General features: G+C 38.1%; 1 protein-coding gene across 1 annotated transcript in view; it reads right to left on the bottom strand.

Annotated features, from left to right (window-relative positions):
- Positions 1-24,839, bottom strand: part of inpp5b (inositol polyphosphate-5-phosphatase B) — a 65,654-nt gene that overhangs the window by 1,765 nt on the left and 39,050 nt on the right. Inside the window, exons 11-22 of the mRNA XM_062062361.1 lie at positions 24,189-24,305; positions 23,897-24,084; positions 21,414-21,525; positions 18,223-18,332; positions 18,016-18,151; positions 14,146-14,256; positions 13,909-14,074; positions 13,562-13,797; positions 13,376-13,483; positions 10,595-10,679; positions 10,341-10,468; positions 10,139-10,250 (exon numbers count right to left, since the gene is read on the bottom strand). Of these exons, the coding sequence (XP_061918345.1) occupies positions 10,139-10,250; positions 10,341-10,468; positions 10,595-10,679; positions 13,376-13,483; positions 13,562-13,797; positions 13,909-14,074; positions 14,146-14,256; positions 18,016-18,151; positions 18,223-18,332; positions 21,414-21,525; positions 23,897-24,084; positions 24,189-24,305 (1,609 nt within the window). The remainder of the gene's footprint in view (positions 1-10,138; positions 10,251-10,340; positions 10,469-10,594; positions 10,680-13,375; positions 13,484-13,561; positions 13,798-13,908; positions 14,075-14,145; positions 14,257-18,015; positions 18,152-18,222; positions 18,333-21,413; positions 21,526-23,896; positions 24,085-24,188; positions 24,306-24,839) is intronic.

The raw sequence follows: 24,839 nt of genomic DNA on the forward strand, positions 1-24,839 counted from the left end.
CCTACGTAGAGGTATTTGTTTCATGTCTCTAAGACGTTCCTACCGGAAGTTACAAGCAGTTTTGTCTGAGTTTTCCTCTGAGGAGCAGTTTTTTTCTCTGTTTTTTGCAAAAAAATTATGTAGAGCACAATTTTGAGTTTTGGGGTTCGGTTTTTTTTTCAGATCGCAATTTCCACCAGTCCCTAAGTGTGTGAGAAGTTTGGTGAGTTTTGAAGTATTTTAAGGGGGTCAAAATACAGCTCAAAAATTAAAAATGAGTGTTTTTAGTCATTTTTTGTCTTGAAGGGGAAATTGCCAACTTCCTGTCTCCACGACCTTCCTAGTGGGAGTAAGAGGCAGTTGTCTTCCTAGGGGGCGCTAGAGCGCAATTTTGATTTTTGGGGTTAGGTTTTTTTACTAAAGTGTGCTGTACCCGAGTTTGGATGTGTGTAAAAAATTTGGTGAGTTTTGAAGCATGTTAAGGGGGGCAAAGTAGTGCGCAAAGCTGCGGAAGAAAAATAAAGAATAATAATAAACATTACAATAACAATAGGTTCCTTTGTACAGGGTACAGGGCGGACCCTAATAATAAACATTACAATAACAATAGGTTCCTTTGTAACCAGTACAAAGGACTCCCTGAGGGAGTCCTTTGTACAGGGTACAAGGCGGACCCTAAAAATAAAAATAAATTAGGGGTATTTTATTTGAACTAAGCAAAATTATCTGCCAATAGAACAAGAAAATTCAGCTTGTCAAGACTTTCCAAAACAAGCAAAATTAGTGAACCTCAATGTACCCAAAAATACCTTAAAATAAGTATATTCTCACTAATAACAAGTGCACTTTTCTTGGTAGAAAAAAAAAAGAGATGACTTGGCACGATCATGGCATCACCACTGTGAAAGACCTCCATGCAGACGGACTGTTCTCATCCTTCACTGAACTCTCTTCCAAATACGACTTGCCGAACTCCCACCTTTTTCGTTTTTTTCAGGCGAGGGACTTCGTAAAGCAACAGTTCCCACACTTTCCGAATCGTCCTCCGGAAACTCTTATAGATACATTGCTATCTTTGAGCCCTAATCATAAAAAATGTATCTCTGTGTTATATACCTCTTCACGTTCAGTTGCTCCAAACTCTCTATCAGTGATAAGAGCCTCGTGGGAGAGCGATCTTAATACCAACATATCCGACCAACACTGGGACTCTGCCCTGAAACTGCTTCACTCCTCCTCAATATGTGCCCGTCATAGTCTCATCCATTGCAAAGTAATCCATACAATTCATTACACTAACTCAAAACTATCCAAAATCTACCCCACTGTTAGCAATACCTGCAACAGATGCAAACTATCTCCGGCCGACCATGTCCGTATGTTCTGGTCCTGCTCTAAACTATGTTCCTTTGGGGAGGATATTTTTGACACGATCGGGAAAGCATACGGTCAAAACTTCAACCCCCCAACCCATTATCAGCCATTTTTGGCGTATGCCCCGATAACATGTGCCCGGTATCATTAAAACGCGCTGTTGCTTTTACGACCTTGCTGGCCAGGCGATTGATTTTGTTTAATTGGAAGCTGGCTCGCCCCCCAATCACACGGCCGTTGGATTAGAGAGGTTCTCTACAATCTCAAACTAGAAAAACTTAGCTTTTCGCTAAAAGGCTCGGCTCAAGCGTTTGAAAGCTCATGGAGTCCTTTCTTGCTGTATGTCAACTCTCTTGATTTATCCCCAGACGCAGATGAGGAATAATCTCCCTTTTTATTAGGGTCCGCACAGGACCATTTCAAAAGGAATCCCAAAGGGAGTCCTTTTGCATGGGACGAAAGGACCCTATTGAAATTGTAAGGTTTTATTATTAGGGTCCGCACAGGACCATTTCAAAAGGAATCCCAAAGGGAGACCTTTTGCATGGGACGAAAGGACCCTATTGAAATTGTAAGGTTTTATTATTATTAGGGTCCGCACAGGACCATTTCAAAAGGAATCCCAATGGGAGTCCTTTTGCATGGGACGAAAGGACCCTATTGAAATTGTAAGGTTTTATTATTATTAGGGTCCGCACAGGACCATTTCAAAAGGAATCCCAAAGGGAGTCCTTTTGCATGGGACGAAAGGACCCTATTGAAATTGTAAGGTTTTATTATTAGGGTCCGCACAGGACCATTTCAAAAGGAATCCCAAAGGGAGACCTTTTGCATGGGACGAAAGGACCCTATTGAAATTGTAAGGTTTTATTATTATTAGGGTCCGCACAGGACCATTTCAAAAGGAATCCCAATGGGAGTCCTTTTGCATGGGACGAAAGGACCCTATTGAAATTGTAAGGTTTTATTATTATTAGGGTCCGCACAGGACCATTTCAAAAGGAATCCCAAAGGGAGTCCTTTTGCATGGGACGAAAGGACCCTATTGAAATTGTAAGGTTTTATTATTATTAGGGTCCGCACAGGACCATTTCAAAAGGAATCCCAATGGGAGTCCTTTTGCATGGGACGAAAGGACCCTATTGAAATTGTAAGGTTTTATTATTATTAGGGTCCGCACAGGACCATTTCAAAAGGAATCCCAAAGGGAGTCCTTTCGCATGGGACGAAAGGACCCTATTGAAATTGTAAGGTTTTATTATTAGGGTCCGCACAGGACCATTTCAAAAGGAATCCCAAAGGGAGACCTTTTGCATGGGACGAAAGGACCCTATTGAAATTGTAAGGTTTTATTATTATTAGGGTCCGCACAGGACCATTTCAAAAGGAATCCCAATGGGAGTCCTTTTGCATGGGACGAAAGGACCCTATTGAAATTGTAAGGTTTTATTATTATTAGGGTCCGCACAGGACCATTTCAAAAGGAATCCCAAGGGGAGTCCTTTTGCATGGGACGAAAGGACCCTATTGAAATTGTAAGGTTTTATTATTATTAGGGTCCGCACAGGACCATTTCAAAAGGAATCCCAATGGGAGTCCTTTTGCATGGGACGAAAGGACCCTATTGAAATTGTAAGGTTTTATTATTATTAGGGTCCGCACAGGACCATTTCAAAAGGAATCCCAAAGGGAGTCCTTTTGCATGGGACGAAAGGACCCTATTGAAATTGTAAGGTTTTATTATTATTCTTTATTATTATTCCGCAGCTTTGCGCACTACTTTGCCCCCCTTAACATGCTTCAAAACTCACCAAATTTTTTACACACATACAAACTCGGGTAGAGCACACTTTAGTCAAAAAACCAAAACCCCAAAAATCAAAATTGAGCTCTAGCGCCCCCTAGGAAGGTCGTAGAGACATGAAACAAAAACCTGTATGTAGGTCTCACTTAGACCTACAATTCATAATTTCACTTCTTCGGGCGAAAACCAACAGGAAGTTGGCAATTTCCCCTTCAAGACAAAAAATGACTAAAAACACTCATTTTTGATTTTTGAGCTGTAAAACCGAACCCCAAAACTCAAAATTGTGCTCTACATAATTTTTGAAAAAAAACAGAGAAAAAACTGCTCCTCAGAGGAAAACTCAGACAAAACTGCTTGTAACTTCCGGTAGGAACGTCTTAGAGACATGAAACAAATACCTCTATGTAGGTCTTGCCTAGACCTACATTTCATAGATTAAAATCCTTCAGCAAAAATCAACAGGAAGTTTGCTATTTCTCCTTCAAAACAACATTTTTGTTACAACCGGTCACCAAACATCAAACGTTATCTCCTCTGAGCGCGTTTGTCGTTTCGGCTTCAAACTGCTACAGGAGAGAGATTGAACCCTTCTGATTAAAAGTTGACGAAAGAGTTTTAATTCGTGCTACTGTTTAGATTTTACGAGCCTTCAAAGACCCACTGCACTGATGCTGCTCTATAATAATGACAACGGAAAATGCAATTATTGCTTTTTTGTCCTCAAAATTCTACACACAATAGCCTATAATGACAATGTGAACTCAGACACAACTTCCTCTAACTCCCAGTACGAATATCGTAGAGACACGAAACAAAAACCGCTATGTAGGTCTCACTCAGGACTACCACTGAACAAAAGTATTGGGACACTTAGGACTAGCACCTGCCAAAAAGCGGACCCGACCAACGCTGCTTGCAGCTTTAATTTATTATTATTATTTTATTTTAATTTTATTTTATTTTTTCCCTTTCTCTCCTTTCAGCCCGTTTGTCTGTCTCTGGCCTCGTATGTGTGTGTGTATGTGAGGATGTCTGTCTTTGTCGTCTTACTTGTTATATGATTGTGCCATATGTCCCTTGTTGGTGTGACCTGGGTTTTAAGGGAAAGGGTGTGAAGAATTTTCTGACTTTAAAATTGTACTGTTTCGACTTGCACTTTTTTCTGTATTTGAAAATGCCAATAAAAAAAGTTGGATTAGAAAAAAGGCCATGAATTGATTAATGTGGACCCCGACTTAAACAACTTAAAAAAACTTATTCGGGCGTTACTAGACTAGACTAGACTAGACTTCCTTTTTATTCATTTAGTGGTCAATTGATGGAATATGTACTGTACTGTGCAACCTACTAATAAAAGTTTAGTGAGCTCTTTAAACAAAACATAAAATATATTAAAAAAACAAAAAAAACTCTTACATGTGTTTTGTTTTTTCTTTGGCTTTTTTGCAGCAAATAATTTAAAAGTGAGACTTTCACCGAGTGAGAATTGATGCTGGATGTTGGCGTGTCGTGCAAGCAAAAGTATACCCAAGTTAGACATCATTTCACCCACCGCCAAAGTTGCTATTTTTTGAAGACATTTATTCTAAGAGGGCTAGATAATGTGAGAAAAAGAATATACAGACATAAGGTGGACTGTTTTATTGTGCTAATCTCATTTAATGTTTTTAAACTTACATTTTGTTCCTCCTTGTTTTGTGTGGTTTTTTTTAACCCTATTTTTTGTGGACTTTTGAAACAACATAATTTGTGGGATGAATAAAGTCTATCCTATCAAAATTGGCAATTCAAGTTAAGACGGAATTATTGTTGTAGGTTGAAATATTACAGGTGTAATGTATACGACAGCTGCCTGCACAATTCAAGTTTCCGAGGAGGGGCTGACATTATTAGTAGTTGTTTTGATGTTGAAAAAAAGAGACATGTGATGTGCATCTTACAAAACCCAAAAGCAGTGAAGTTGGCACCTTGTGTAATTTGTAAATAAAAACAGAATACAATGATTTGCAAATCCTTTTCAACTTATATTCAATTGAATAGACTGCAAAGACAAGATATTTAATGTTGGAACTGAAAAACTTTTTTTGTTGTTGCAAATAATCATTAACAACACATTGCAAAAAAGTTGCCACAGGGTTTTTTTTTTTTTTTTTTACCAGTGTTACATGGCCTTTCCTTTTAACAACAGTCAGTAAACGTTTGGGAACTGAGGAGACACATTTTTGAAGCTTTTCAAGTGGAATTCTTTCCCATTCTTGCTTGATGTACAGCTTAAGTTGTTGAACAGTCCGGGGGTCTCCGTTGTGCTATTTTAGGCTTCATAATGCGCCACACATTTTCAATGGGAGACAGGTCTGGACTACAGGTAGGCCAGTCTAGTACCCGCACTCTTTTACTATGAAGCCACGCTGTTGTAACACGTGCAGAATGTGGCTATGTGGCATTGTCTTGCTGAAATAAGCAGGGGCGTCCATGAAAAAGACGTTAATTGGATACCAAAATATGTTGCTCCAAAACCTGTATGTACCTTTCAGCATTAATGGTGCCTTCACAGATGTGTAAGTTACCCATGTCTTGGGCACTAATACACCCCCATATCATCACACATGCTGGCTTTTGAACTTCGCGCCTTTAACAGTCCGGCTGGTTCTTTTCCTCTTTGGACACGACGTCCACAGTTTCTAAAAACAATTTGAAATGTGGACTCGTCAGACCACAGAACACTTTTCCACTTTGCATCAGTCCATCTTAGATGAGCTCGGGCCCAGCGAAGCCGGCGGCGTTTCTGGGTGTTGTTGATAAATGGCTTTCGTTTTGCATAGTAGAGTTTTGACTTGCACTCACAGATGTAGCGACAAACTGTAGTTACTGACAGTGGTTTTCTGAAGTGTTCTTGAGCCCATGTGGTGATATCCTTCACACGCTAATGTCGGTTTTTGATGTAGTACCGCCTGAGTGATCGAAGGTCACGGGCATTCAATGTTGGTTTCTGCTAACGTGCAGTGATTTCTCCAGATCCTCTGAACCTTTTGATGATATTACGAACCGTAGATGGTGAAATCTCTAAATTCCTTGCAATAGCTTGTTGAGAAATGTTGTTGTTAAACTGTTCAACACTTTGCTCACGCATTTGTTGACAAAGTGGTGACCCTCGCCCCATCCTTGTTTGGGAATGACTGAGCATTTCATGGAAGCTGCTTTTATACCCAATCATGGCACCCACCTGTTCCCAATGAGTCTGTTCACCTGTGGGATGTTCCAAATAAGTGTTTGATGAGCATTCCTCGACTTTCTCAGTCTTTTTTGCCACTTGTGCCAGCTTTTTTGAAACATGCTGCAGGCATCAAATTCCACATGAGCTAATATTTGCAAAAAATAACTGTTTACCAGTTCCAACATTAAATATCTTGTCTTTGGATTTGCAAATCATCGTATTCTGTTTTTATTTACCATTTACACAACGTGACAACTTCACTGGGTTTGGGTGTTGTACATGACAGCTGCCTGCACAATTAACGTTTCTGGGGGTGGGATGTATTAATTCCACGACTGTATATATCGGTATCGGTTGATATCGGAATCGGTAATTAAGAGTTGGACAATATCAGAATATCGGCAAAAAAGCCATTATCGGACATCTCTAGCTGTAACTAGGGATGTCCGATAATGGTTTTTTGCCGATATCCGATATTCCGATATTGTCCAACTCTTTAATTACCGATACCGATATCAACCGATACCGATATCAACCGATATATGCATTCGTGGAATTAACACATTATTATGCCTAATTTGGACAACCAGGTATGGTGAAGATAAGGTACTTTTTAAAAAAAATAATAAGATAACTAAATTAAAAACATTTTCTTGAATAAAAAAGAAAGTAAAACAATATAAAAACAGTTACATAGAAACTAGTAATGAATGAAAATGAGTAAAATTAACTGTTAAAGGTTAGTACTATTAGTGGAGCAGCAGCACGCACAATCATGTGTGCTTACGGACTGTATCCCTTGCAGACTGTATTGATATATATTGATATATAATGTAGGAACCAGAATATTAATAACAGAAAGAAACAACTAGAGATGTCCGATAATGGCTTTTTGCCGATATCCGATATTCTGATATTGTCCAACTCTTTAATTACCGATACCGATATCAACCGATACCGATATCAACCGATATATGCAGTCGTGGAATTAACACATTATTATGCCTAATTTGGACAACCAGGTATGGTGAAGATAAGGTACTTTTTAAAAAAAATAATAAAATAAGATAACTAAATTAAAAACATTTTCTTGAATAAAAAAGAAAGTAAAACAATATAAAAACAGTTACATAGAAACTAGTAATGAATGAAAATTTGTAAAATTAACTGTTAAAGGTTAGTACTATTAGTGGAGCAGCAGCACGCACAATCATGTGTGCTTACGGACTGTATCCCTTGCAGACTGTATTGATATATATTGATATATAATGTAGGAACCAGAATATTAATTACAGAAAGAAACAACTAGAGATGTCCGATAATGGCTTTTTGCCGATATCCGATATTCCGATATTGTCCAACTCTTTAATTACCGAGACCGATATCAACCGATACCGATATCAACCGATATATACAGTCGTGGAATTAACACATTATTATGTCTAATTTGGACAACCATGTATGGTGAAGATAAGGTACTTTTTAAAAAAAATAATAAAATAAGATAACTAAATTAAAAACATTTTCTTGAATAAAAAAGAAAGTAAAACAATATAAAAACAGTTACATAGAAACTAGTAATGAATGAAAATTTGTAAAATTAACTGTTAAAGGTTAGTACTATTAGTGGAGCAGCAGCACGCACAATCATGTGTGCTTACGGACTGTATCCCTTGCAGACTGTATTGATATATATTGATATATAATGTAGGAACCAGAATATTAATAACAGAAAGAAACAACTAGAGATGTCCGATAATGGCTTTTTGCCGATATCCGATATTCTGATATTGTCCAACTCTTTAATTACCGATACCGATATCAACCGATACCGATATCAACCGATATATGCAGTCGTGGAATTAACACATTATTATGCCTAATTTGGACAACCAGGTATGGTGAAGATAAGGTACTTTTTAAAAAAAATAATAAAATAAGATAACTAAATTAAAAACATTTTCTTGAATAAAAAAGAAAGTAAAACAATATAAAAACAGTTACATAGAAACTAGTAATGAATGAAAATTTGTAAAATTAACTGTTAAAGGTTAGTACTATTAGTGGAGCAGCAGCACGCACAATCATGTGTGCTTACGGACTGTATCCCTTGCAGACTGTATTGATATATATTGATATATAATGTAGGAACCAGAATATTAATTACAGAAAGAAACAACTAGAGATGTCCGATAATGGCTTTTTGCCGATATCCGATATTCCGATATTGTCCAACTCTTTAATTACCGAGACCGATATCAACCGATACCGATATCAACCGATATATACAGTCGTGGAATTAACACATTATTATGTCTAATTTGGACAACCAGGTATGGTGAAGATAAGGTACTTTTTAAAAAAAATAATAAGATAACTAAATTAAAAACATTTTCTTGAATAAAAAAGAAAGTAAAACAATATAAAAACAGTTACATAGAAACTAGTAATGAATGAAAATTTGTAAAATTAACTGTTAAAGGTTAGTACTATTAGTGGAGCAGCAGCACGCACAATCATGTGTGCTTACGGACTGTATCCCTTGCAGACTGTATTGATATATATTGATATATAATGTAGGAACCAGAATATTAATAACAGAAAGAAACAACTAGAGATGTCCGATAATGGCTTTTTGCCGATATCCGATATTCTGATATTGTCCAACTCTTTAATTACCGATACCGATATCAACCGATACCGATATCAACCGATATATGCAGTCGTGGAATTAACACATTATTATGCCTAATTTGGACAACCAGGTATGGTGAAGATAAGGTACTTTTTAAAAAAAATAATAAAATAAGATAACTAAATTAAAAACATTTTCTTGAATAAAAAAGAAAGTAAAACAATATAAAAACAGTTACATAGAAACTAGTAATGAATGAAAATTTGTAAAATTAACTGTTAAAGGTTAGTACTATTAGTGGAGCAGCAGCACGCACAATCATGTGTGCTTACGGACTGTATCCCTTGCAGACTGTATTGATATATATTGATATATAATGTAGGAACCAGAATATTAATTACAGAAAGAAACAACTAGAGATGTCCGATAATGGCTTTTTGCCGATATCCGATATTCCGATATTGTCCAACTCTTTAATTACCGAGACCGATATCAACCGATACCGATATCAACCGATATATACAGTCGTGGAATTAACACATTATTATGTCTAATTTGGACAACCATGTATGGTGAAGATAAGGTACTTTTTAAAAAAAATAATAAAATAAGATAACTAAATTAAAAACATTTTCTTGAATAAAAAAGAAAGTAAAACAATATAAAAACAGTTACATAGAAACTAGTAATGAATGAAAATGAGTAAAATTAACTGTTAAAGGTTAGTACTATTAGTGGAGCAGCAGCACGCACAATCATGTGTGCTTACGGACTGTATCCCTTGCAGACTGTATTGATATATATTGATATATAATGTAGGAACCAGAATATTGATAACAGAAAGAAATGGGGGGAGGGAGGTTTTTTGGGTTGGTGCACTAATTGTAAGTGTATCTTGTGTTTTTTATGTTGATTTAATAAAAAAAAAAAACCAACCAAAAAAAACCCCGATACCGATAATAAAAAAACCGATACCGATAATATCCGATATTACATTTTAACGCATTTATCGGCCGATAATATCGGTAACATAACAAAATGTGGAAAAAGTGACGCGCCGTGAACACTTTCCAAAAGCACTTTGAGTAGTGTGAGAGTTGGAACAATCTTTTTTTTTTAATCGTCTTACCTATGACGGTAACGTCTAACCGATTGCTGGCAGAATTCCTCAACAGCTCCCGCAGGAAGGCAGCTAGGTAGTTAAAAACATTTCGATGGCACTGAGGTAGCGTGGAAATAATCTTTAAAAAAAAAAGGAAGAAGAACAAAGATTTTTAAGACTGATTGTGATTTCAATGTTACATAGTCAAACCGTACGAGGTAGTGTGTACCTTCTCACACTGGCTGGCATTGGAGCAAGACTCCAGGCACTGCTGGTAGAACGCGTAGGGGACCACCGGCTCAGGGAGGGCATCCAGGAAGAGAAGCAGGGCCTCCGCTACCGAGTGGTTACTGCCAGCTGCAGGTCATTACAAAGTCAAGACCATCCTTAACTTTGTTTGGAAAGACAGGCTACTTTCATGCTTTTAGCTACCAGCTTGTTTGTCCCACACTGCAGAAAACTAGGACATTTTCTAAAGGATACAGAGAGAATCTGCCATGCCGGTGTCGAGGCAGTCTCTTATTTCTGCAAATTCACTCCGCAGTCCAGGTTGCTGAAATATGTCTTCCTGTGAAAACGGAACATAAGATGATGGAACAAAACATCTATTGACTACATGTAGCAAGCAAAGGTTGAACAAGCATCAACCTGCCGTCCACACGTATCTCGTTATGTGTGACTACTAGGGTTGTGTCGATACCAATATTTTTGTACCGGTACCAAATGTACACTACCGTTCAAAAGTTTGGGGTCACATTGAAATGTCCTTATTTTTGAAGGAAAAGCACTGTACTTTTCAATGAAGATAACTTGAAACTAGTCTTAACTTGAAAGAAATACACTCTATACATTGCTAATGTGGTAAATGACTATTCTAGCTGCAAATGTCTGCTTTTTGGTGCAATATCTACATAGGCCCATTTCCAGCAACTATCACTCCAGTGTTCTAATGGTACAATGTGTTTGCTCATTGGCTCAGAAGGCTAATTGATGATTAGAAAACCCTTGTGCAATCACGTTCACACATGTGAAAACACTTTAGCTCGTTACACAAGCTACAAAACTGACCTTCCTTTGAGCAGATTGAGTTTCTGGAGCATCACATTTGTGGGGTCAATTAAACGCTCAAAATGGCCAGAAAAAGAGAACTTTCATCTGAAACTCGACAGTCTATTCTTGTTCTTAGAAATGAAGGCTATTCCACAAAGTTGTTTGGGTGACCCCAAACTTTTGAACGGTAGTGTATGTAATGTATTTCGAGTTTCAATATTTTTCTAAATAAAGGGGACTATAAAAAATTGCATGATTGGCATTATTTTAACAAAACATCTTAGTCATATGTTTCTTATTGCAATCAAAGAACAATGTTGTCCTTAAATAAAATAGTGAACATACTAGACAACTTGTCTTTTAGTAGTAAGTAAACAAACAGAGGCTCCTAATTCGTCTGCTGACGTATGCAGTAACATATTGTGTCATTTCTATTATTTTGTCAAAATTGTAAAGAACAAGCTGTAAAAATGCATTATTAATAGGGATGTCCGATAATGGCTTTTTGCCGATATCCGATATTGTCCAACTCTTTAATTACCGATACCGATATCAACCGATATATGCAGTCGTGGAATTAACACATTATTATGCCTAATTTGGACAACCATGTATGGTGAAGATAAGGTACTTTTAAAAAAAAATAATCAAATAAGATAACTAAATTAAAAACATTTTCTTGAATAAAAAAGAAAGTAAAACAACAGTTACATAGAAACTAGTAATTAATGAAAATTTGTAAAATTAACTGTTAAAGGTTAGTACTATTAGTGGACCAGCAGCACGCACAATCATGTGTGCTTACGGACTGTATCCCTTGCAGACTGTATTGATATATATTGATGTATAATGTAGGAACCAGAATATTAATAACAGAAATAAATGGGGGGAGGGAGGTTTTTTGGGTTGGTGCACTAATTGTAAGTGTATCTTGTGTTTTTTATGTTGATTTAATAAAAAACCCCAAAAAACCCCAAAAAAAACCCCCAAAAAAACCGATACAGATAATAAAAAAAACGATACCGATAATTTCCGATATTACATTTTAACGCATTTATCGGCCGATAATATCGGACATCCCTAATTATTAATTTACTTTTTCATTTACTGTTAATATCTGGTTATTTTCTGTTTTAACATGTTCTATCTACACTTCTGTTAAAATGTAAAAAACACGTATTCTTCTGTTGTTTGGGTACTTTACATTAGTTTTGGATGATACCAAAAATGTAGGTATTGATCCGATACCAAGTGGTTACAGGATCATACATTGGTCATCATTTAAGTTCTCATGTGTCCAGGGACGTATTTCCCGTTTATGAATATAATGGGACTACGGCTGAAAATTAGCAATGATGCCAAGTCCGGCGCATTTACACTGTTTATTCAAGTGTTGATTATTGTACACTGTCCCAATAAATAAATGATTAAAAAAAAAATAATAATAATAATTAATTAAAAAAGAAAAAAGATTTTGTGATGATAAAAAATCTTGATGTAATCATAGCAGTATCGACTAGATACGCTCCTGTACTTGGTATAATTACAGTGGATGTCAGGTGTAGATCCACCCATGGCATTTGTTTACATTGTGACGCCGGTGAGCTATTGTATCCTCCTACGGTGTGTAGTGAAGCATGTTTAGCTATTCCTCGTCCTGCAGGGATGATACTTGTAAAATGGAGGCGAGGATTAGTGATTTAGAAGTAGCTAAAACACTGCCGATAGTGGATGGACATTAGCCGCTAACTAGCTAGCCATGTCTTAAAGCACTTCTTCCTGTGGGCGTTTCAGTGTTATAACTTCCCCTTTATCGTTAGTTTTTAAGCCAAAATGCGTCCATTCTCCCTTTTCTGTCTACACACTTTGTCTGCTTGTAAGTACTCTGTGTGTGTGCGCTGCCGAACATGCTCCTCTGCTCCTAAAACCAGCGATGACAAGACATGACGACGCGCCGTCATGCCTGTAAAAAAAAAAAAAGGCGAACCGGTACTTTTCAAATAGAGTATAGTACCGTTTTTTACTCATTGGTATTGCAATACTATACTAGTACCGGTATACCGTACAACTATATTGACTACCATCTACTGGTCACACTTATCAGTACACCATGTACCAAATAAAATTGCTCCGAGGTCAGTAAGCAAAACCAGAAATCCTCCGTACGTAAGGCGCACCGGGTTAAAAGGTGCACTGTCAATTTGCTATTGCTACCTGTTTGATTGCATTGCGGAACAAATGATCCACCATCATCCACAGTTCTTTAGGAATATCCAGAGGCTTTTCAATACTCTCGGAGTTCTCATTCCCAGACGTCACCACCTATTGTTCAGAAGCCGTTTCATCAAAAGGAACTCAAGTGTGCTTATCTACAAATATGGAGGGGGGGAAGTCACTCACCAGTTCATGCAGGGCCTCCTGGGACATGTCTTGGATGGGCTCCCTCAGCCGACATAACACGTGGATGGGCGTGCCGTAGCAGCTGGGCAGGTAGCTTCCCGTCACAGAGATGAAGTAGTCCTTACCGCGTTCCAGGTGCAGCACCAGGATGTCTTCCATCTCCTGTTTGCCCGAGTTTAGCTCAGGCGCCGTTGAGCGGTTCACAAAAACCTCGAAGTCGATGTCCACGGAAGAGCCTGGAGTGAAAAGAAAGGTTGGTCACCGGCAAAGTTGGTTGACACAGCCACCAGACGGTGGTCATTTGTAAAAAAAAAAATTACTCCATTGTGCGATTTGTACAGGCTTACCCTGAGCGATGAAGCCTTTGTGGGGGATGGCCGTGAGCCAGGGCTTGCAGTACGTGGCCTCTTTGGGCTTCTGGATGAACTCAAACTGACATGGGACCTGGCCGTCGTTGAAGATGCTCAGCGTCTTGGCCTGGTGCTCCATGTACTTCACCTTCTCAAAGTGGAACTGACAAGAGGACGGCAGCCATCGTCATGGACAGCGAAAAAGTATTCATTTAACTTATTAATCAACTTTACCTCTCGCTTGGACAAGGTTGCGGACGGAATGCACTCGTTCTCCATCTTGTCTAAATTGCGAACAATCTCTTCGAAGGTCTTCTTGTAGGATTCTGCATTAACTCTCTTGATCTGTGCACCAAGGAAAGGACAATTAATATGTATTACCGTATTAGGGGCGCTAATTAATTTAAAACCTCCTGTCACTCCGGCGTTTACCGGAAGCCGGCGGGACGGCCGTGCATGCGGTAATTATTTTAAAACCTCTTCTCACTCCGGCGTTTACCAAAAGGAATGCGGTAAATGTAGGCGTGCACTTTGAGTGTGATGTAAGCATATACCATCATGAAAAGCACATTTAATAAAAAAAAAACGTTATTATGGTCTTACCTGTACTTATAAATGGAGTCCATTTGCAGCTCCTTCTGACCAAAAGCATGGATAACTTGTTTATAGAAGTCTTCCTTATTTTCTTTCTTCAGTTTTAAAAGTCTCTCTGTCTCGATGGAGATATTCCTTTGATTATTACCTCCTGCTTCCATTGAAAGTCCAGTTTAGAAAACTGTTTTATTTTAGATACCGGTATGTAATCCTCCTTGTTAAAAGTTCAGGCAGAGGAAAAAAAATAAAAATCTCTTGCTGCGTGTTGTCACTTCTTCTGCAGTACCGGAAGTCGCAAGAAGGATCACTAGCGCCCTCTACCACCAGGAGGCGGGAGTCATTTAATGACTCATACAGTATTTGACACACGCAGCTACGGTATATTAATAAAACATAGCTGCTTACTGTTCTTTTTAGCATACTGTACCGGTATTCAATAGCTTGGACCTAAATCCTACTGAATAGCTCTTTATCTTGGGGGCGTGGTTATTTACAGCTAGAATTCACCAACTCGAGTATTTCATATATATATATATATATATATATATATATATATATATATATATATATATATATATATATATATATATATATATATATATATATATATATATATGTATGAAATACTTGACTTTCAGTGAATTCTAGCTATATATATATTTTTTTATTATTATTTTATTTACATAGAAAGAAAAAAAAATACTTGAATTTCAGTGTTCCAGTGGCTATCCATTAGATGGCAGTATTGTCCCGTTTAACTTCGCCGTTCATGATGAGTATATCATTTCGGCCGCCATGTCTGTAATTTCCTCGTTCTTCTGCTTCGTCTCCTTGTCGTGTGCGCAGTTGTGCACTCTATAAAAGCCCTAGATGTTATGACGTCGTTGGGCAGGCAAGCTGTTTATTTTGTGGGAAAGCGGACGTGAGAACAGGCTGTCCTCACTCAGTCTCAGGTCCGCATTGAGCTGGAGGGGGCGTGGCCTCCAGCTCCGGCTGAATACCGGGAGTTTGTCGGGAGAAAATCTCTGCCGGGAGAGGCGCTGAATATCGGGATTCTCCCGCTAAACACGGGAGGGTTGGCAAGTATGCGTTAAGGCACGCCCCCAATATTGTTGTCCGGGTGGAAATCGGGAGAATGGTTGCCCCGGGAGATTTTCGGGAGGGGCACTGAAATTCGGGAGTCTCCCGGGAAAATTGGGAGGGTTGGCAAGTATGATCATTGGTACTTTAACTTAACTTTTTACCATTAAAAAAAAAACAGTACCGTTTTGACATTTACAGTAATACATCATTAAACCACAAATTTTACAGTCAAAAACATACTTGCCAACCCTCCCGTTTTTAGCGGGAGAATCCCGGTATTCAGCGCCTCTCCCGACAACCTCCCGGCAGAGATTTTCTCCCGACAAACTCCCGGTATTCAGCCGGAGCTGGAAGACACGCCCCCTCCAGCTCAATGCGGACCTGAGACTGAGTGGGGACAGCCTGTTCTCACGTCCGCTTTCCCACAATATAAACAGCTTGCCTGCCCAATGACGTCCTAACATCTAGGGCTTTTAGAGACCAGAGTGCACAACTGCGCACACAACAAGGAGACGAAGCAGAAGAACGAGGAAATTACAGACATCACATGGCGACGCCGTCGACGAGCAAGATGAAGAAATACGCTTGCAAGTTCCAAAACGAATGGAAACAAGAATTTCAGTTCATCCAGGACAGTTTGAAGGGGAAGGTGTATGTTGCATGTAAATTTTTTAGAACAGACTTCTCCATTGAACACGGTGGCCGAAATGATATACTCATCATGAATGGAGAAGTTAAACAGGACAATACTGCCATCTAGTGGATAGCCACCGGAACACTGAAATTCAAGTATTTATTTATTTTTTTCTATGTAAATAAAATAAATATATATATATATATATATATATATATATATATATACATATATATATATATACATATATATAGATAGAATTCACTGAAAGTCAAGTATTTCATACATGTATATATATGTATATATATATATATATATATATATATATATATATATATATATATATATATATATATATATATATATATATATATATATATGTATAATACTCGAGTTGGTGAATTCTAGCTGTAAATAGCCACGCCCCCAACCACGCCCCCCGCCCCCAACCCTCTACCCCCCACCTCCCGATATTGGAGGTCTCAAGGTTGGCAAGTATGGTCAAAAAGGCAGTTTAGTTGGCAGAATATCCCAGTAAAAACTGTTGTAGAGTTACAGTTATATGCTTTTACCGTAAAATCTATTGTCTTTTTTTACAGTGTACAATATGATGGATAATTTGCTTCGAAATCATAAGTCAAGTAGACACTGAAGTATTTTTGTTAATTTTAACAAGAAAAAATGTTTGGAAAGTATGATAATATAGTATTTGTTGCAATATTGGATAATAATAAGGCATAAAAGTAGGGATGTCCGATAATGGCTTTTTGCCGATATCCGATATGCCGATATTGTCCAACTCTTTAATTACCGATACCGATATCAACCGATACCGATATCAACCGATATATACAGTCGTGGAATTAACACATTATTATGTCTAATTTGGACAACCAGGTATGGTGAAGATAAGGTACTTTTAAAAAAAAATGAACCAAATAAAATAAGATAAATAAATTAAAAACATTTTCTTGAATAAAAAAGAAAGTAAAACAATATAAAAACATTTACATAGAAACTAGTAATTAATGAAAATTTGTAAAATTAACTGTTAAAGGTTAGTATTATTAGTGGACCAGCAGCACGCACAATCATGTGTGCTTACGGACTGTATCCCTTGCAGACTGTATTGATATATAATGTAGGAACCAGAATATTAATAACAGAAAGAAACAACCCTTTTGTGTGAATGAGTGTGAATGAGTGTAAATGGGGGAGGGAGGTTTTTTGGGTTGGTGCACTAATTGTAAGTGTATCTTGTGTTTTTTATGTGGATTTAATAAAAAACAAAAAAAACACAAAAAAAACCGATACTGATAATAAACAAAACCGATACCGATAATTTCCGATATTACATTTTAACGCATTTATCGTCCGATAATATCGGCAGACCGATATTATCGGACATCTCTACATAAAAGGTATGCAATTACATGTAGTACATTTATTTTTCCCTGTCAAAAAATGGAAAGAACAAATACATTGAGTATTGATGCATATTTTCGCGGGCCACATAAAATGACGTGGCGGGCCAGATCCGGCCCCGGAGCCTTGAGTTTGACACCTGTGGTTTACAGCGTCAAAAATAAGTATTTTATGGATTTTTGTTTGTCTTTTAGTAGTGATTATTCACGATTCGCAGCAAATTTTGGAACGTAACATCTGCAAAAAGCGGGGATCTAAATTATGTTTCGCAGCCAAGTCCCACTGTGTAAAAAAGCCTCCATACTTGCCACGATGGCTTTGGTGCATGTATTTTGCCGGATTTCTTCTGTGTGAAGGAGACTCCTTACCCCAATGACAAGCATGGAGCTGACAGGTTTGTGGTCACTGGTCTTGAGAGTCATGTGACTCTGGTAATGCTGCTGCTTGATCTCTTTTCCTCGCCACAGAATACGATCACACCACGCAGGAACGCGGCATTTTTCACTAAATGTGCAAGAAGCAAGATTTTGACTCAGGAACTTGGTCAAAAAATCTTTCCTCTGTGATGACATTACCTTGTATCCCACGTGTCGGAGCCGGTGTCATATTTATAGGTGGGCTGGAAGTCGATATCTCCCTCCACGAAGCCAACAAACACTGCCTCTTGGTCGATCTGCCTCTTGAGCTGCAGGACGAATGCCGCCGGTAAATGTGTCAGTTGCTTACAGGGTAATTCATTTTTGGACATTTCCAAATTCCATACTTTTTCTAGACTAATTCCCAGATGTCTAAGTAAAACAACTAACACACCATTTGAGTAAATAAATATGTATCATGTGAATAAATTATGGAATTAATTGTGTCTTCATTATTCTGAATACTCTATGCAGGGTTTCCCGTATATGTATCTGATTGTGGCGCGGCGCCATGGTTAAATTGAAGCCGCCACACCTTTTCACGTGGAAAATAATAAAAGTAATATATTGGATGAATAAGCACACATGTGAAGAGAAAACCATTTCAGGTCTACCTCTTGAAGCTCATCGAGAGAATGCCATGAGTGTGCAAAGCAGTAATCAGAGCAAAGGGTGGCTATTTGGAAGAAACTAGAATATAAACATGTTTTCAGTTATTTCAGGCCTACACTATAGTAAAACTACCATAAACGTCCAACAATACATCGTATATGGCTGATTAAGTGCGACAAAAAAAATAGTCAGAACTTGAAGTGCTAATAATGAACATTAAAAAAGCATCTAATATTGTTTACACTCAGATTAACCATCCTCGAAGCCAACTCAGGGATGCTGAGGACTCTGCGACTTTCCGAGTATGGGCATTCCAGTTAAAATTTCCCACTAGGAATTCGGAAATTCAAATGGAACGCACTATTAGTTACCACTAGCTTAGGCTCATCATAGGCACACAGCTCAAAAGAGTCGTGTTCGATCTAGTTTTGGTAACTATGGCTCTAGCAAGCACCTTCAAAACTAAATCAATCAATTTCTTTGTTCAATTATTCATAATGCAGTGTTTCCCACACATTCATTTATTTGTGACGGCCCGCCACGAAAGAATTACGTCCGCCACAAATAAAAAAATTTAAATAAATAAATAAATAAATAAATTAAAAAAAATATATTTTTTTTTTTTTTCGAGTTCCTGTCCAGCTTCTCAGGCAAATCATATAGTTGATGTAGATGCCCATATAGGCTGTTCAGATTTACTTTACAAAAGAGAAGTGTAGGATACTTCTCTTGTTGCCTTATTTGTATTTGACCACTACTGTTTTCTGTTTATTTGTTACTGACTGTGGCAGGACACCTCTGCCTCTGTTTCACTTTATGTTGCTGGTAAATAATATGGTTGTAGTAGTAGGCTAAAGTTAAATTATTTAGTATGCACTAATTAAAGGTGCAGAGATTTAAGAAACATTTTAGCTTTCATATTTTTATAAGATATATTTTTTGTAAGAACCACAATTAATAAATATATTTCAGTGAATAACTTATTGTTCAAATCAGTATATAAAATGTTGTAATTATATTGTAAAATGGATGGATGGATGGATGGATGGACGTTTAAAACAAAACTGTTATTATTAATTTGTATGTATACATTTTTTGAGCCTTTTTAGAGAAAATCATATCATTGTAGTAAATTATGCAAATTACTCAATTATGTCATGGTGACCACGCCCATGGCCACGCCCCCACCGCCACAGGTATCTTGGCAGTTTATGGGAAACATTGTAATGTTATCTTTTAGAAAACTGAATAGTGGTGACAGTCTTGGAAACATGAATATTTACCGTATTTTGCAGATTATAAGTCGCAGTTTTTTTTCATAGTTTGGCCGTGGGTGCGACATATTTCGGAGCGATTTATGCGTGAAATTATTAACACATTACCGTAAAATATCAAATAATATTATTTATCTAATTCGCGTAAGAGACGAAGCAAATGACAGCAATCGTCACTCACACGTCAACCAATAAGAATTCGGCGGGGGCGGGTCATGGCAGAAGTGCATTGTGGGTCATGGGATGCTAACTGCTATATGCTACTGCCGTAGCTATTAACATGGATCACATCAACATTGGCGGTAACTTAAAAAAACTGAGAAGGACTGAACTAAAATGGCACCGAAAAGGAAATCATATACTGCAGATTACAAGCTGGACGTAGTGAAATATGAAAGGACATATCAGAGGCGACACCGGGGAGGAAGATTTCATCGGATTTAGCGATCGGGAGTGACAGATTGTTTGGTAAATGTATAGCATGTTCTATATGTTATAGTTATTTGAATGACTCTTACCATAATATGTTACGTTAACATACCAGGCACGTTCTCAGTTGGTTATTTATGCCTCATATAACGTATACTTATTCAGTCTGTTGTTCACTATTCTTTATTTATTTTAAATTGCCTTTCAAATGTCTATTCTTGGTGTTGGCTTTTATCAAATAAATTTCCCCCCAAAAAATGCGACTTATACTCCAGTGCGACATACACTACCGTTCAAAAGTTTGGGGTCACCCAAACAATTTTGTGGAATAGCCTTCATTTCTAAGAACAAGAATAGACTGTCGAGTTTCAGATGAAAGTTCTCTTTTTCTGGCCATTTTGAGCGTTTAGTTGAACCCACAAATGTGATGCTCCAGAAACTCAATCTGCTCAAAGGAAGGTCAGTTTTGTAGCTTCTGTAACGAGCTAAACTGTTTTCAGATGTGTGAACATGATTGCACAAGGGTTTTCTAATCATCAATTAGCCTTCTGAGCCAATGAGCAAACACATTGTACCATTAGAACACTGGAGTGATAGTTGCTGGAAATGGGCCTCTATACACCTATGTAGATATTGCACCAAAAAGCAGACATTTGCAGCTAGAATAGTCATTTACCACATTAGCAATGTATAGAGTGTATTTCTTTCAAGTTAAGACTAGTTTAAAGTTATCTTCATTGAAAAGTACAGTGCTTTTCCTTCAAAAATAAGGACATTTCAATGTGACCCCAAACTTTTGAACGGTAGTGTATATAGGTTTTTTTCATTCTTTATTGTGCATTTTCGGCCGGTGTGACGTATACTCCGGAGCGACTTATAGTCCGAAAAATACGGTATACATATAATGTTATCTTTTAGAAAACTGAATAGTGGTGTCTTGGAAACATGAATATTTTTCCATACGCTTTTCCATACTTGTGTAGGAACCCTGCTTACAGCCCCATAACAATGTAAACATAGTAGTGATGAAATTACCTGATCGTAAGTGTGCAGCATCTCAAAGTCCTTCTTGCTGATGAGATCCTTTACATTGTTGACATCGAGCTCACTGATCCTGTAATTGAGGTCTCCGATCCATAAAACCACACTGAAAAGGAAGGGTAATAAGATGCATTTTCAGTGAAATGACAAAACAATAAATTTGCTTTCAGGAAGGGTTGCTTAATATTTCCCCATTTCCTGCAGCTTTTATTTACTGTGGACGCAGCATTTACCGGCAATTAATAATAACATGGCAGAAGAGCAGAAGTCACTGTTGGGGGAAGCTACAGTGTTTTAAAGGCCTACTGAAAGCCACTACTAGCGACCACGCAGTCTGATAGTTTATATATCAATGATGAAATCTTAACATTGCAACACATGACAATACGGCCGGGTTAACTTATAAAGTGACATTTTAAAATTCCCGCCACACTTCCGGTTGAAAAACTCCTTTGGATATGATTTATGCGCGTGACGTCACAAAAGCAACGGAAGTGGTTGGACCCCGTCGGACCCGATAGAAAAGCCTCTTGTTTTCTTCGACAAAATTCCACAGTATTCTGGACATCTGTGTTGGTGAATCTTTTGCAATTTGTTTAATGAACAATGGAGACTGCAAAGAAGAACGTTGTAGGTGGGATCGATCGGTGTCTTAGCGGCTAAGTACAATACTGTAAAATCTGTGATATTTGCATTAGCGTACTGTGTCTTTAAGGGTTTGGGGAACGCGCATGCGCGAGTGAGTTGGCGGAGAACTTGAGTGTGTGTGAGCGTGACTTTTGGCTAACAGCAGCTCGTGTATGTGTGTGCGTTACTTTTTTAACTACAACCAGTTACCGCTTGTTAATAAAGCGATTGAGCAATTTGTTTAATGGACAATGGAGACTGCAAATAAGAAAGTTGTAGGTGCGATCGGTGGAGCGGCGGACTACCGCAACACCAACACCAGGAGGTTGTGTTGTGTTTTGAGCAGGGTAACAGACGCACTACGGTGAGTGTAGCTTTGACTTCCAAACATTCGATCGCTTGCCCGTACGTGCGTGTCGATATGTGCATGTGACGTACGTAACTTTGGGGAAATATATGTTTCTTGCCGACTCTGATGGCGGCCGGGGTGTCGTCAAAAGCGTACAACGCCCGCCGCCGCATCTAAGTTAGCTACGCAGCTAGGTTAGCTTCTGTTTTTTTAGCTTCGCCAAGCGGAATATTATTAATCGTGTATTTACATGTTCATGGTTTAATAGTATTATTGATCTTCTTTCTATCCATCCAGTCAGGGTTTTTTTTTTTTTAAGTTTCTATCTGCATTTGAGACTGATGCTATCACGTTGGCTACGCAGCTAGGTTAGCTTCTGTTTTTTTTAGCTTCGCCAAGCGGAATATTATTAATCGTGTATTTACATGTTCATGGTTTAATAGTATTATTGATCTTCTGTCTATCCATCCAGTCAGGGTTTTTTTTTTAGTTTCTATCTGCATTTGAGACTGATGCTATCACGTTGGCTACGCAGCTAGGTTAGCTTCTGTTTTTTTAGCTTCGCCAAGCGGAATATTATTAATCGTGTATTTACATGTTCATGGTTTAATAGTATTATTGATCTTCTGTCTATCCATCCAGTCAGGGTTTTTTTTATTTAGTTTCTATCTGCATTTGAGACTGCTGCTATCACGTTGGCTACGTAGTTAGGTTAGCTTCTATTTCTTTAGCTTTGCAAAGCTGAATTGGTTATTAATCGTGTATTTACATGTTCATGGTTTAATAGTATTATTGATCTTCTGTCTATCCATCCAGTCAGGGTTTTTTTTAAATTTAGTTTCTATCTGCATTTGAGACTGCTGCTATCACGTTGGCTACGTAGCTAGGTTAGCTTCTATTTCTTTAGCTTCGCAAAGCTGAATTGGTTATTAATCGTGTATTTACATGTTCAGTCACTGTGAATGTCCATTTCGCGTTCTCGACTCTCATTTTCAAGAGGATATAGTATCTGATGGTTTAAAACACAAATCTGTGATACACAATAGAAAAAGGAGAGTGTGGAATCCAATGAGCCAGCTTGTACCTAAGTTACGGTCAGAGCGAAAAAAGATACGTCCATCACTGCCTCTCAAGTCCTTCACTCTAACGTTCCTCATCTACGAATCTTTCATCCTCGCTCAAATTAATGGGGTAATCGTCCCTTTCTCGGTCCGAATCTCTCTCGCTCCATTGTAAACAACGGGGAATTGTGAGCAGCACTACCGCTTGTGACGTCACGCTACTTCCGGTACAGGCAAGGCTTTTTTTTTTTATCAGCGAGCAAAAGTTGCGAACTTTATCGTCGATTTTCTCTACTAAATCCTTTCAGCAAAAATATGGCAATATCGCGAAATGATCAAGTATGACACATAGAATGGATCTGCTATTCCCGTTTAAATAAAAAAAATTCATTTCAGTAGGCCTTTAAGCCTGATGTTGTAGTTATAAAGTAGCTCCATACTCATGCTTCATGATGTTTAACGGGGTCTGAGTAGGATCAGCCTGTCGAAACTGAAGCCGGCTGCAAATGTCCTTGTAGTCCTGATTGCGCCTCTCGTACTCTTCGACGTGCGCCGCCAGGTGAGAGTTGATCACGCAGATGTCCGAGTTGTGGAAACGGAAGCGGATTGCCACTGCGCCTTTATTTCCCTATCAAACCGTGGTTGATAGACAGCAGACAGAGAGAGAGAGGATAACAGATCGGATTATTCTGGGGAAACTGCAAAATGGAGAGCAGTTGGAGCCGTCCTTACCATCCGCCCCATGATGCCGGTTCCCACCGACTCGGCCTCCACGTCCGAGATGAATTGAGCATGCTCCTTTTTCACGTAGAAGAGCAGCATGATGCCCACCAGGCGCACCAACTTCACCTGTAGTAAAGAACATGCAGAAACATTACCTACATATTTGACAGACACAATTAGTTGGAAAGCTACGGTAGATCCTCAGAACGATATAAACCAGGCTTGGGCAATTATTTTGCCTTGGAGGGCAAACAATGTGTCTGGGGGCCGGTATATCTACTTTTATGAACACTAATACAAAACTTCACAATAATGACTGATTGAATGCTAGCAACGTTACGACAAACCGCCTTAAAAAACGGAATGGAATTTTAAATTTTTTTCTGAATGAGACACCCGGAATTTACATGAAAATAAAGAATGTGGTATTTACAATATTAACTATGAACGATAAAACACTGAATATTGACAACATATGAACGTCACACCCCCTCTCGATCGACATATTTTACAATAAGGGCTGGGCGATATGGCCTTTTATTAATATCTTGATATTTTTAGGCCATGTCACGATACACGATATATATCTCGATATTTTGCCTTAGCCTTGAATGAACACTTGATGCATATAATCACAGCAGTATGATGATTCTATGTGTC

This window comes from Entelurus aequoreus, linkage group LG11 (genome assembly GCF_033978785.1).
Source record: "Entelurus aequoreus isolate RoL-2023_Sb linkage group LG11, RoL_Eaeq_v1.1, whole genome shotgun sequence".
Taxonomy (NCBI): Eukaryota; Metazoa; Chordata; class Actinopteri; order Syngnathiformes; family Syngnathidae; genus Entelurus; species Entelurus aequoreus.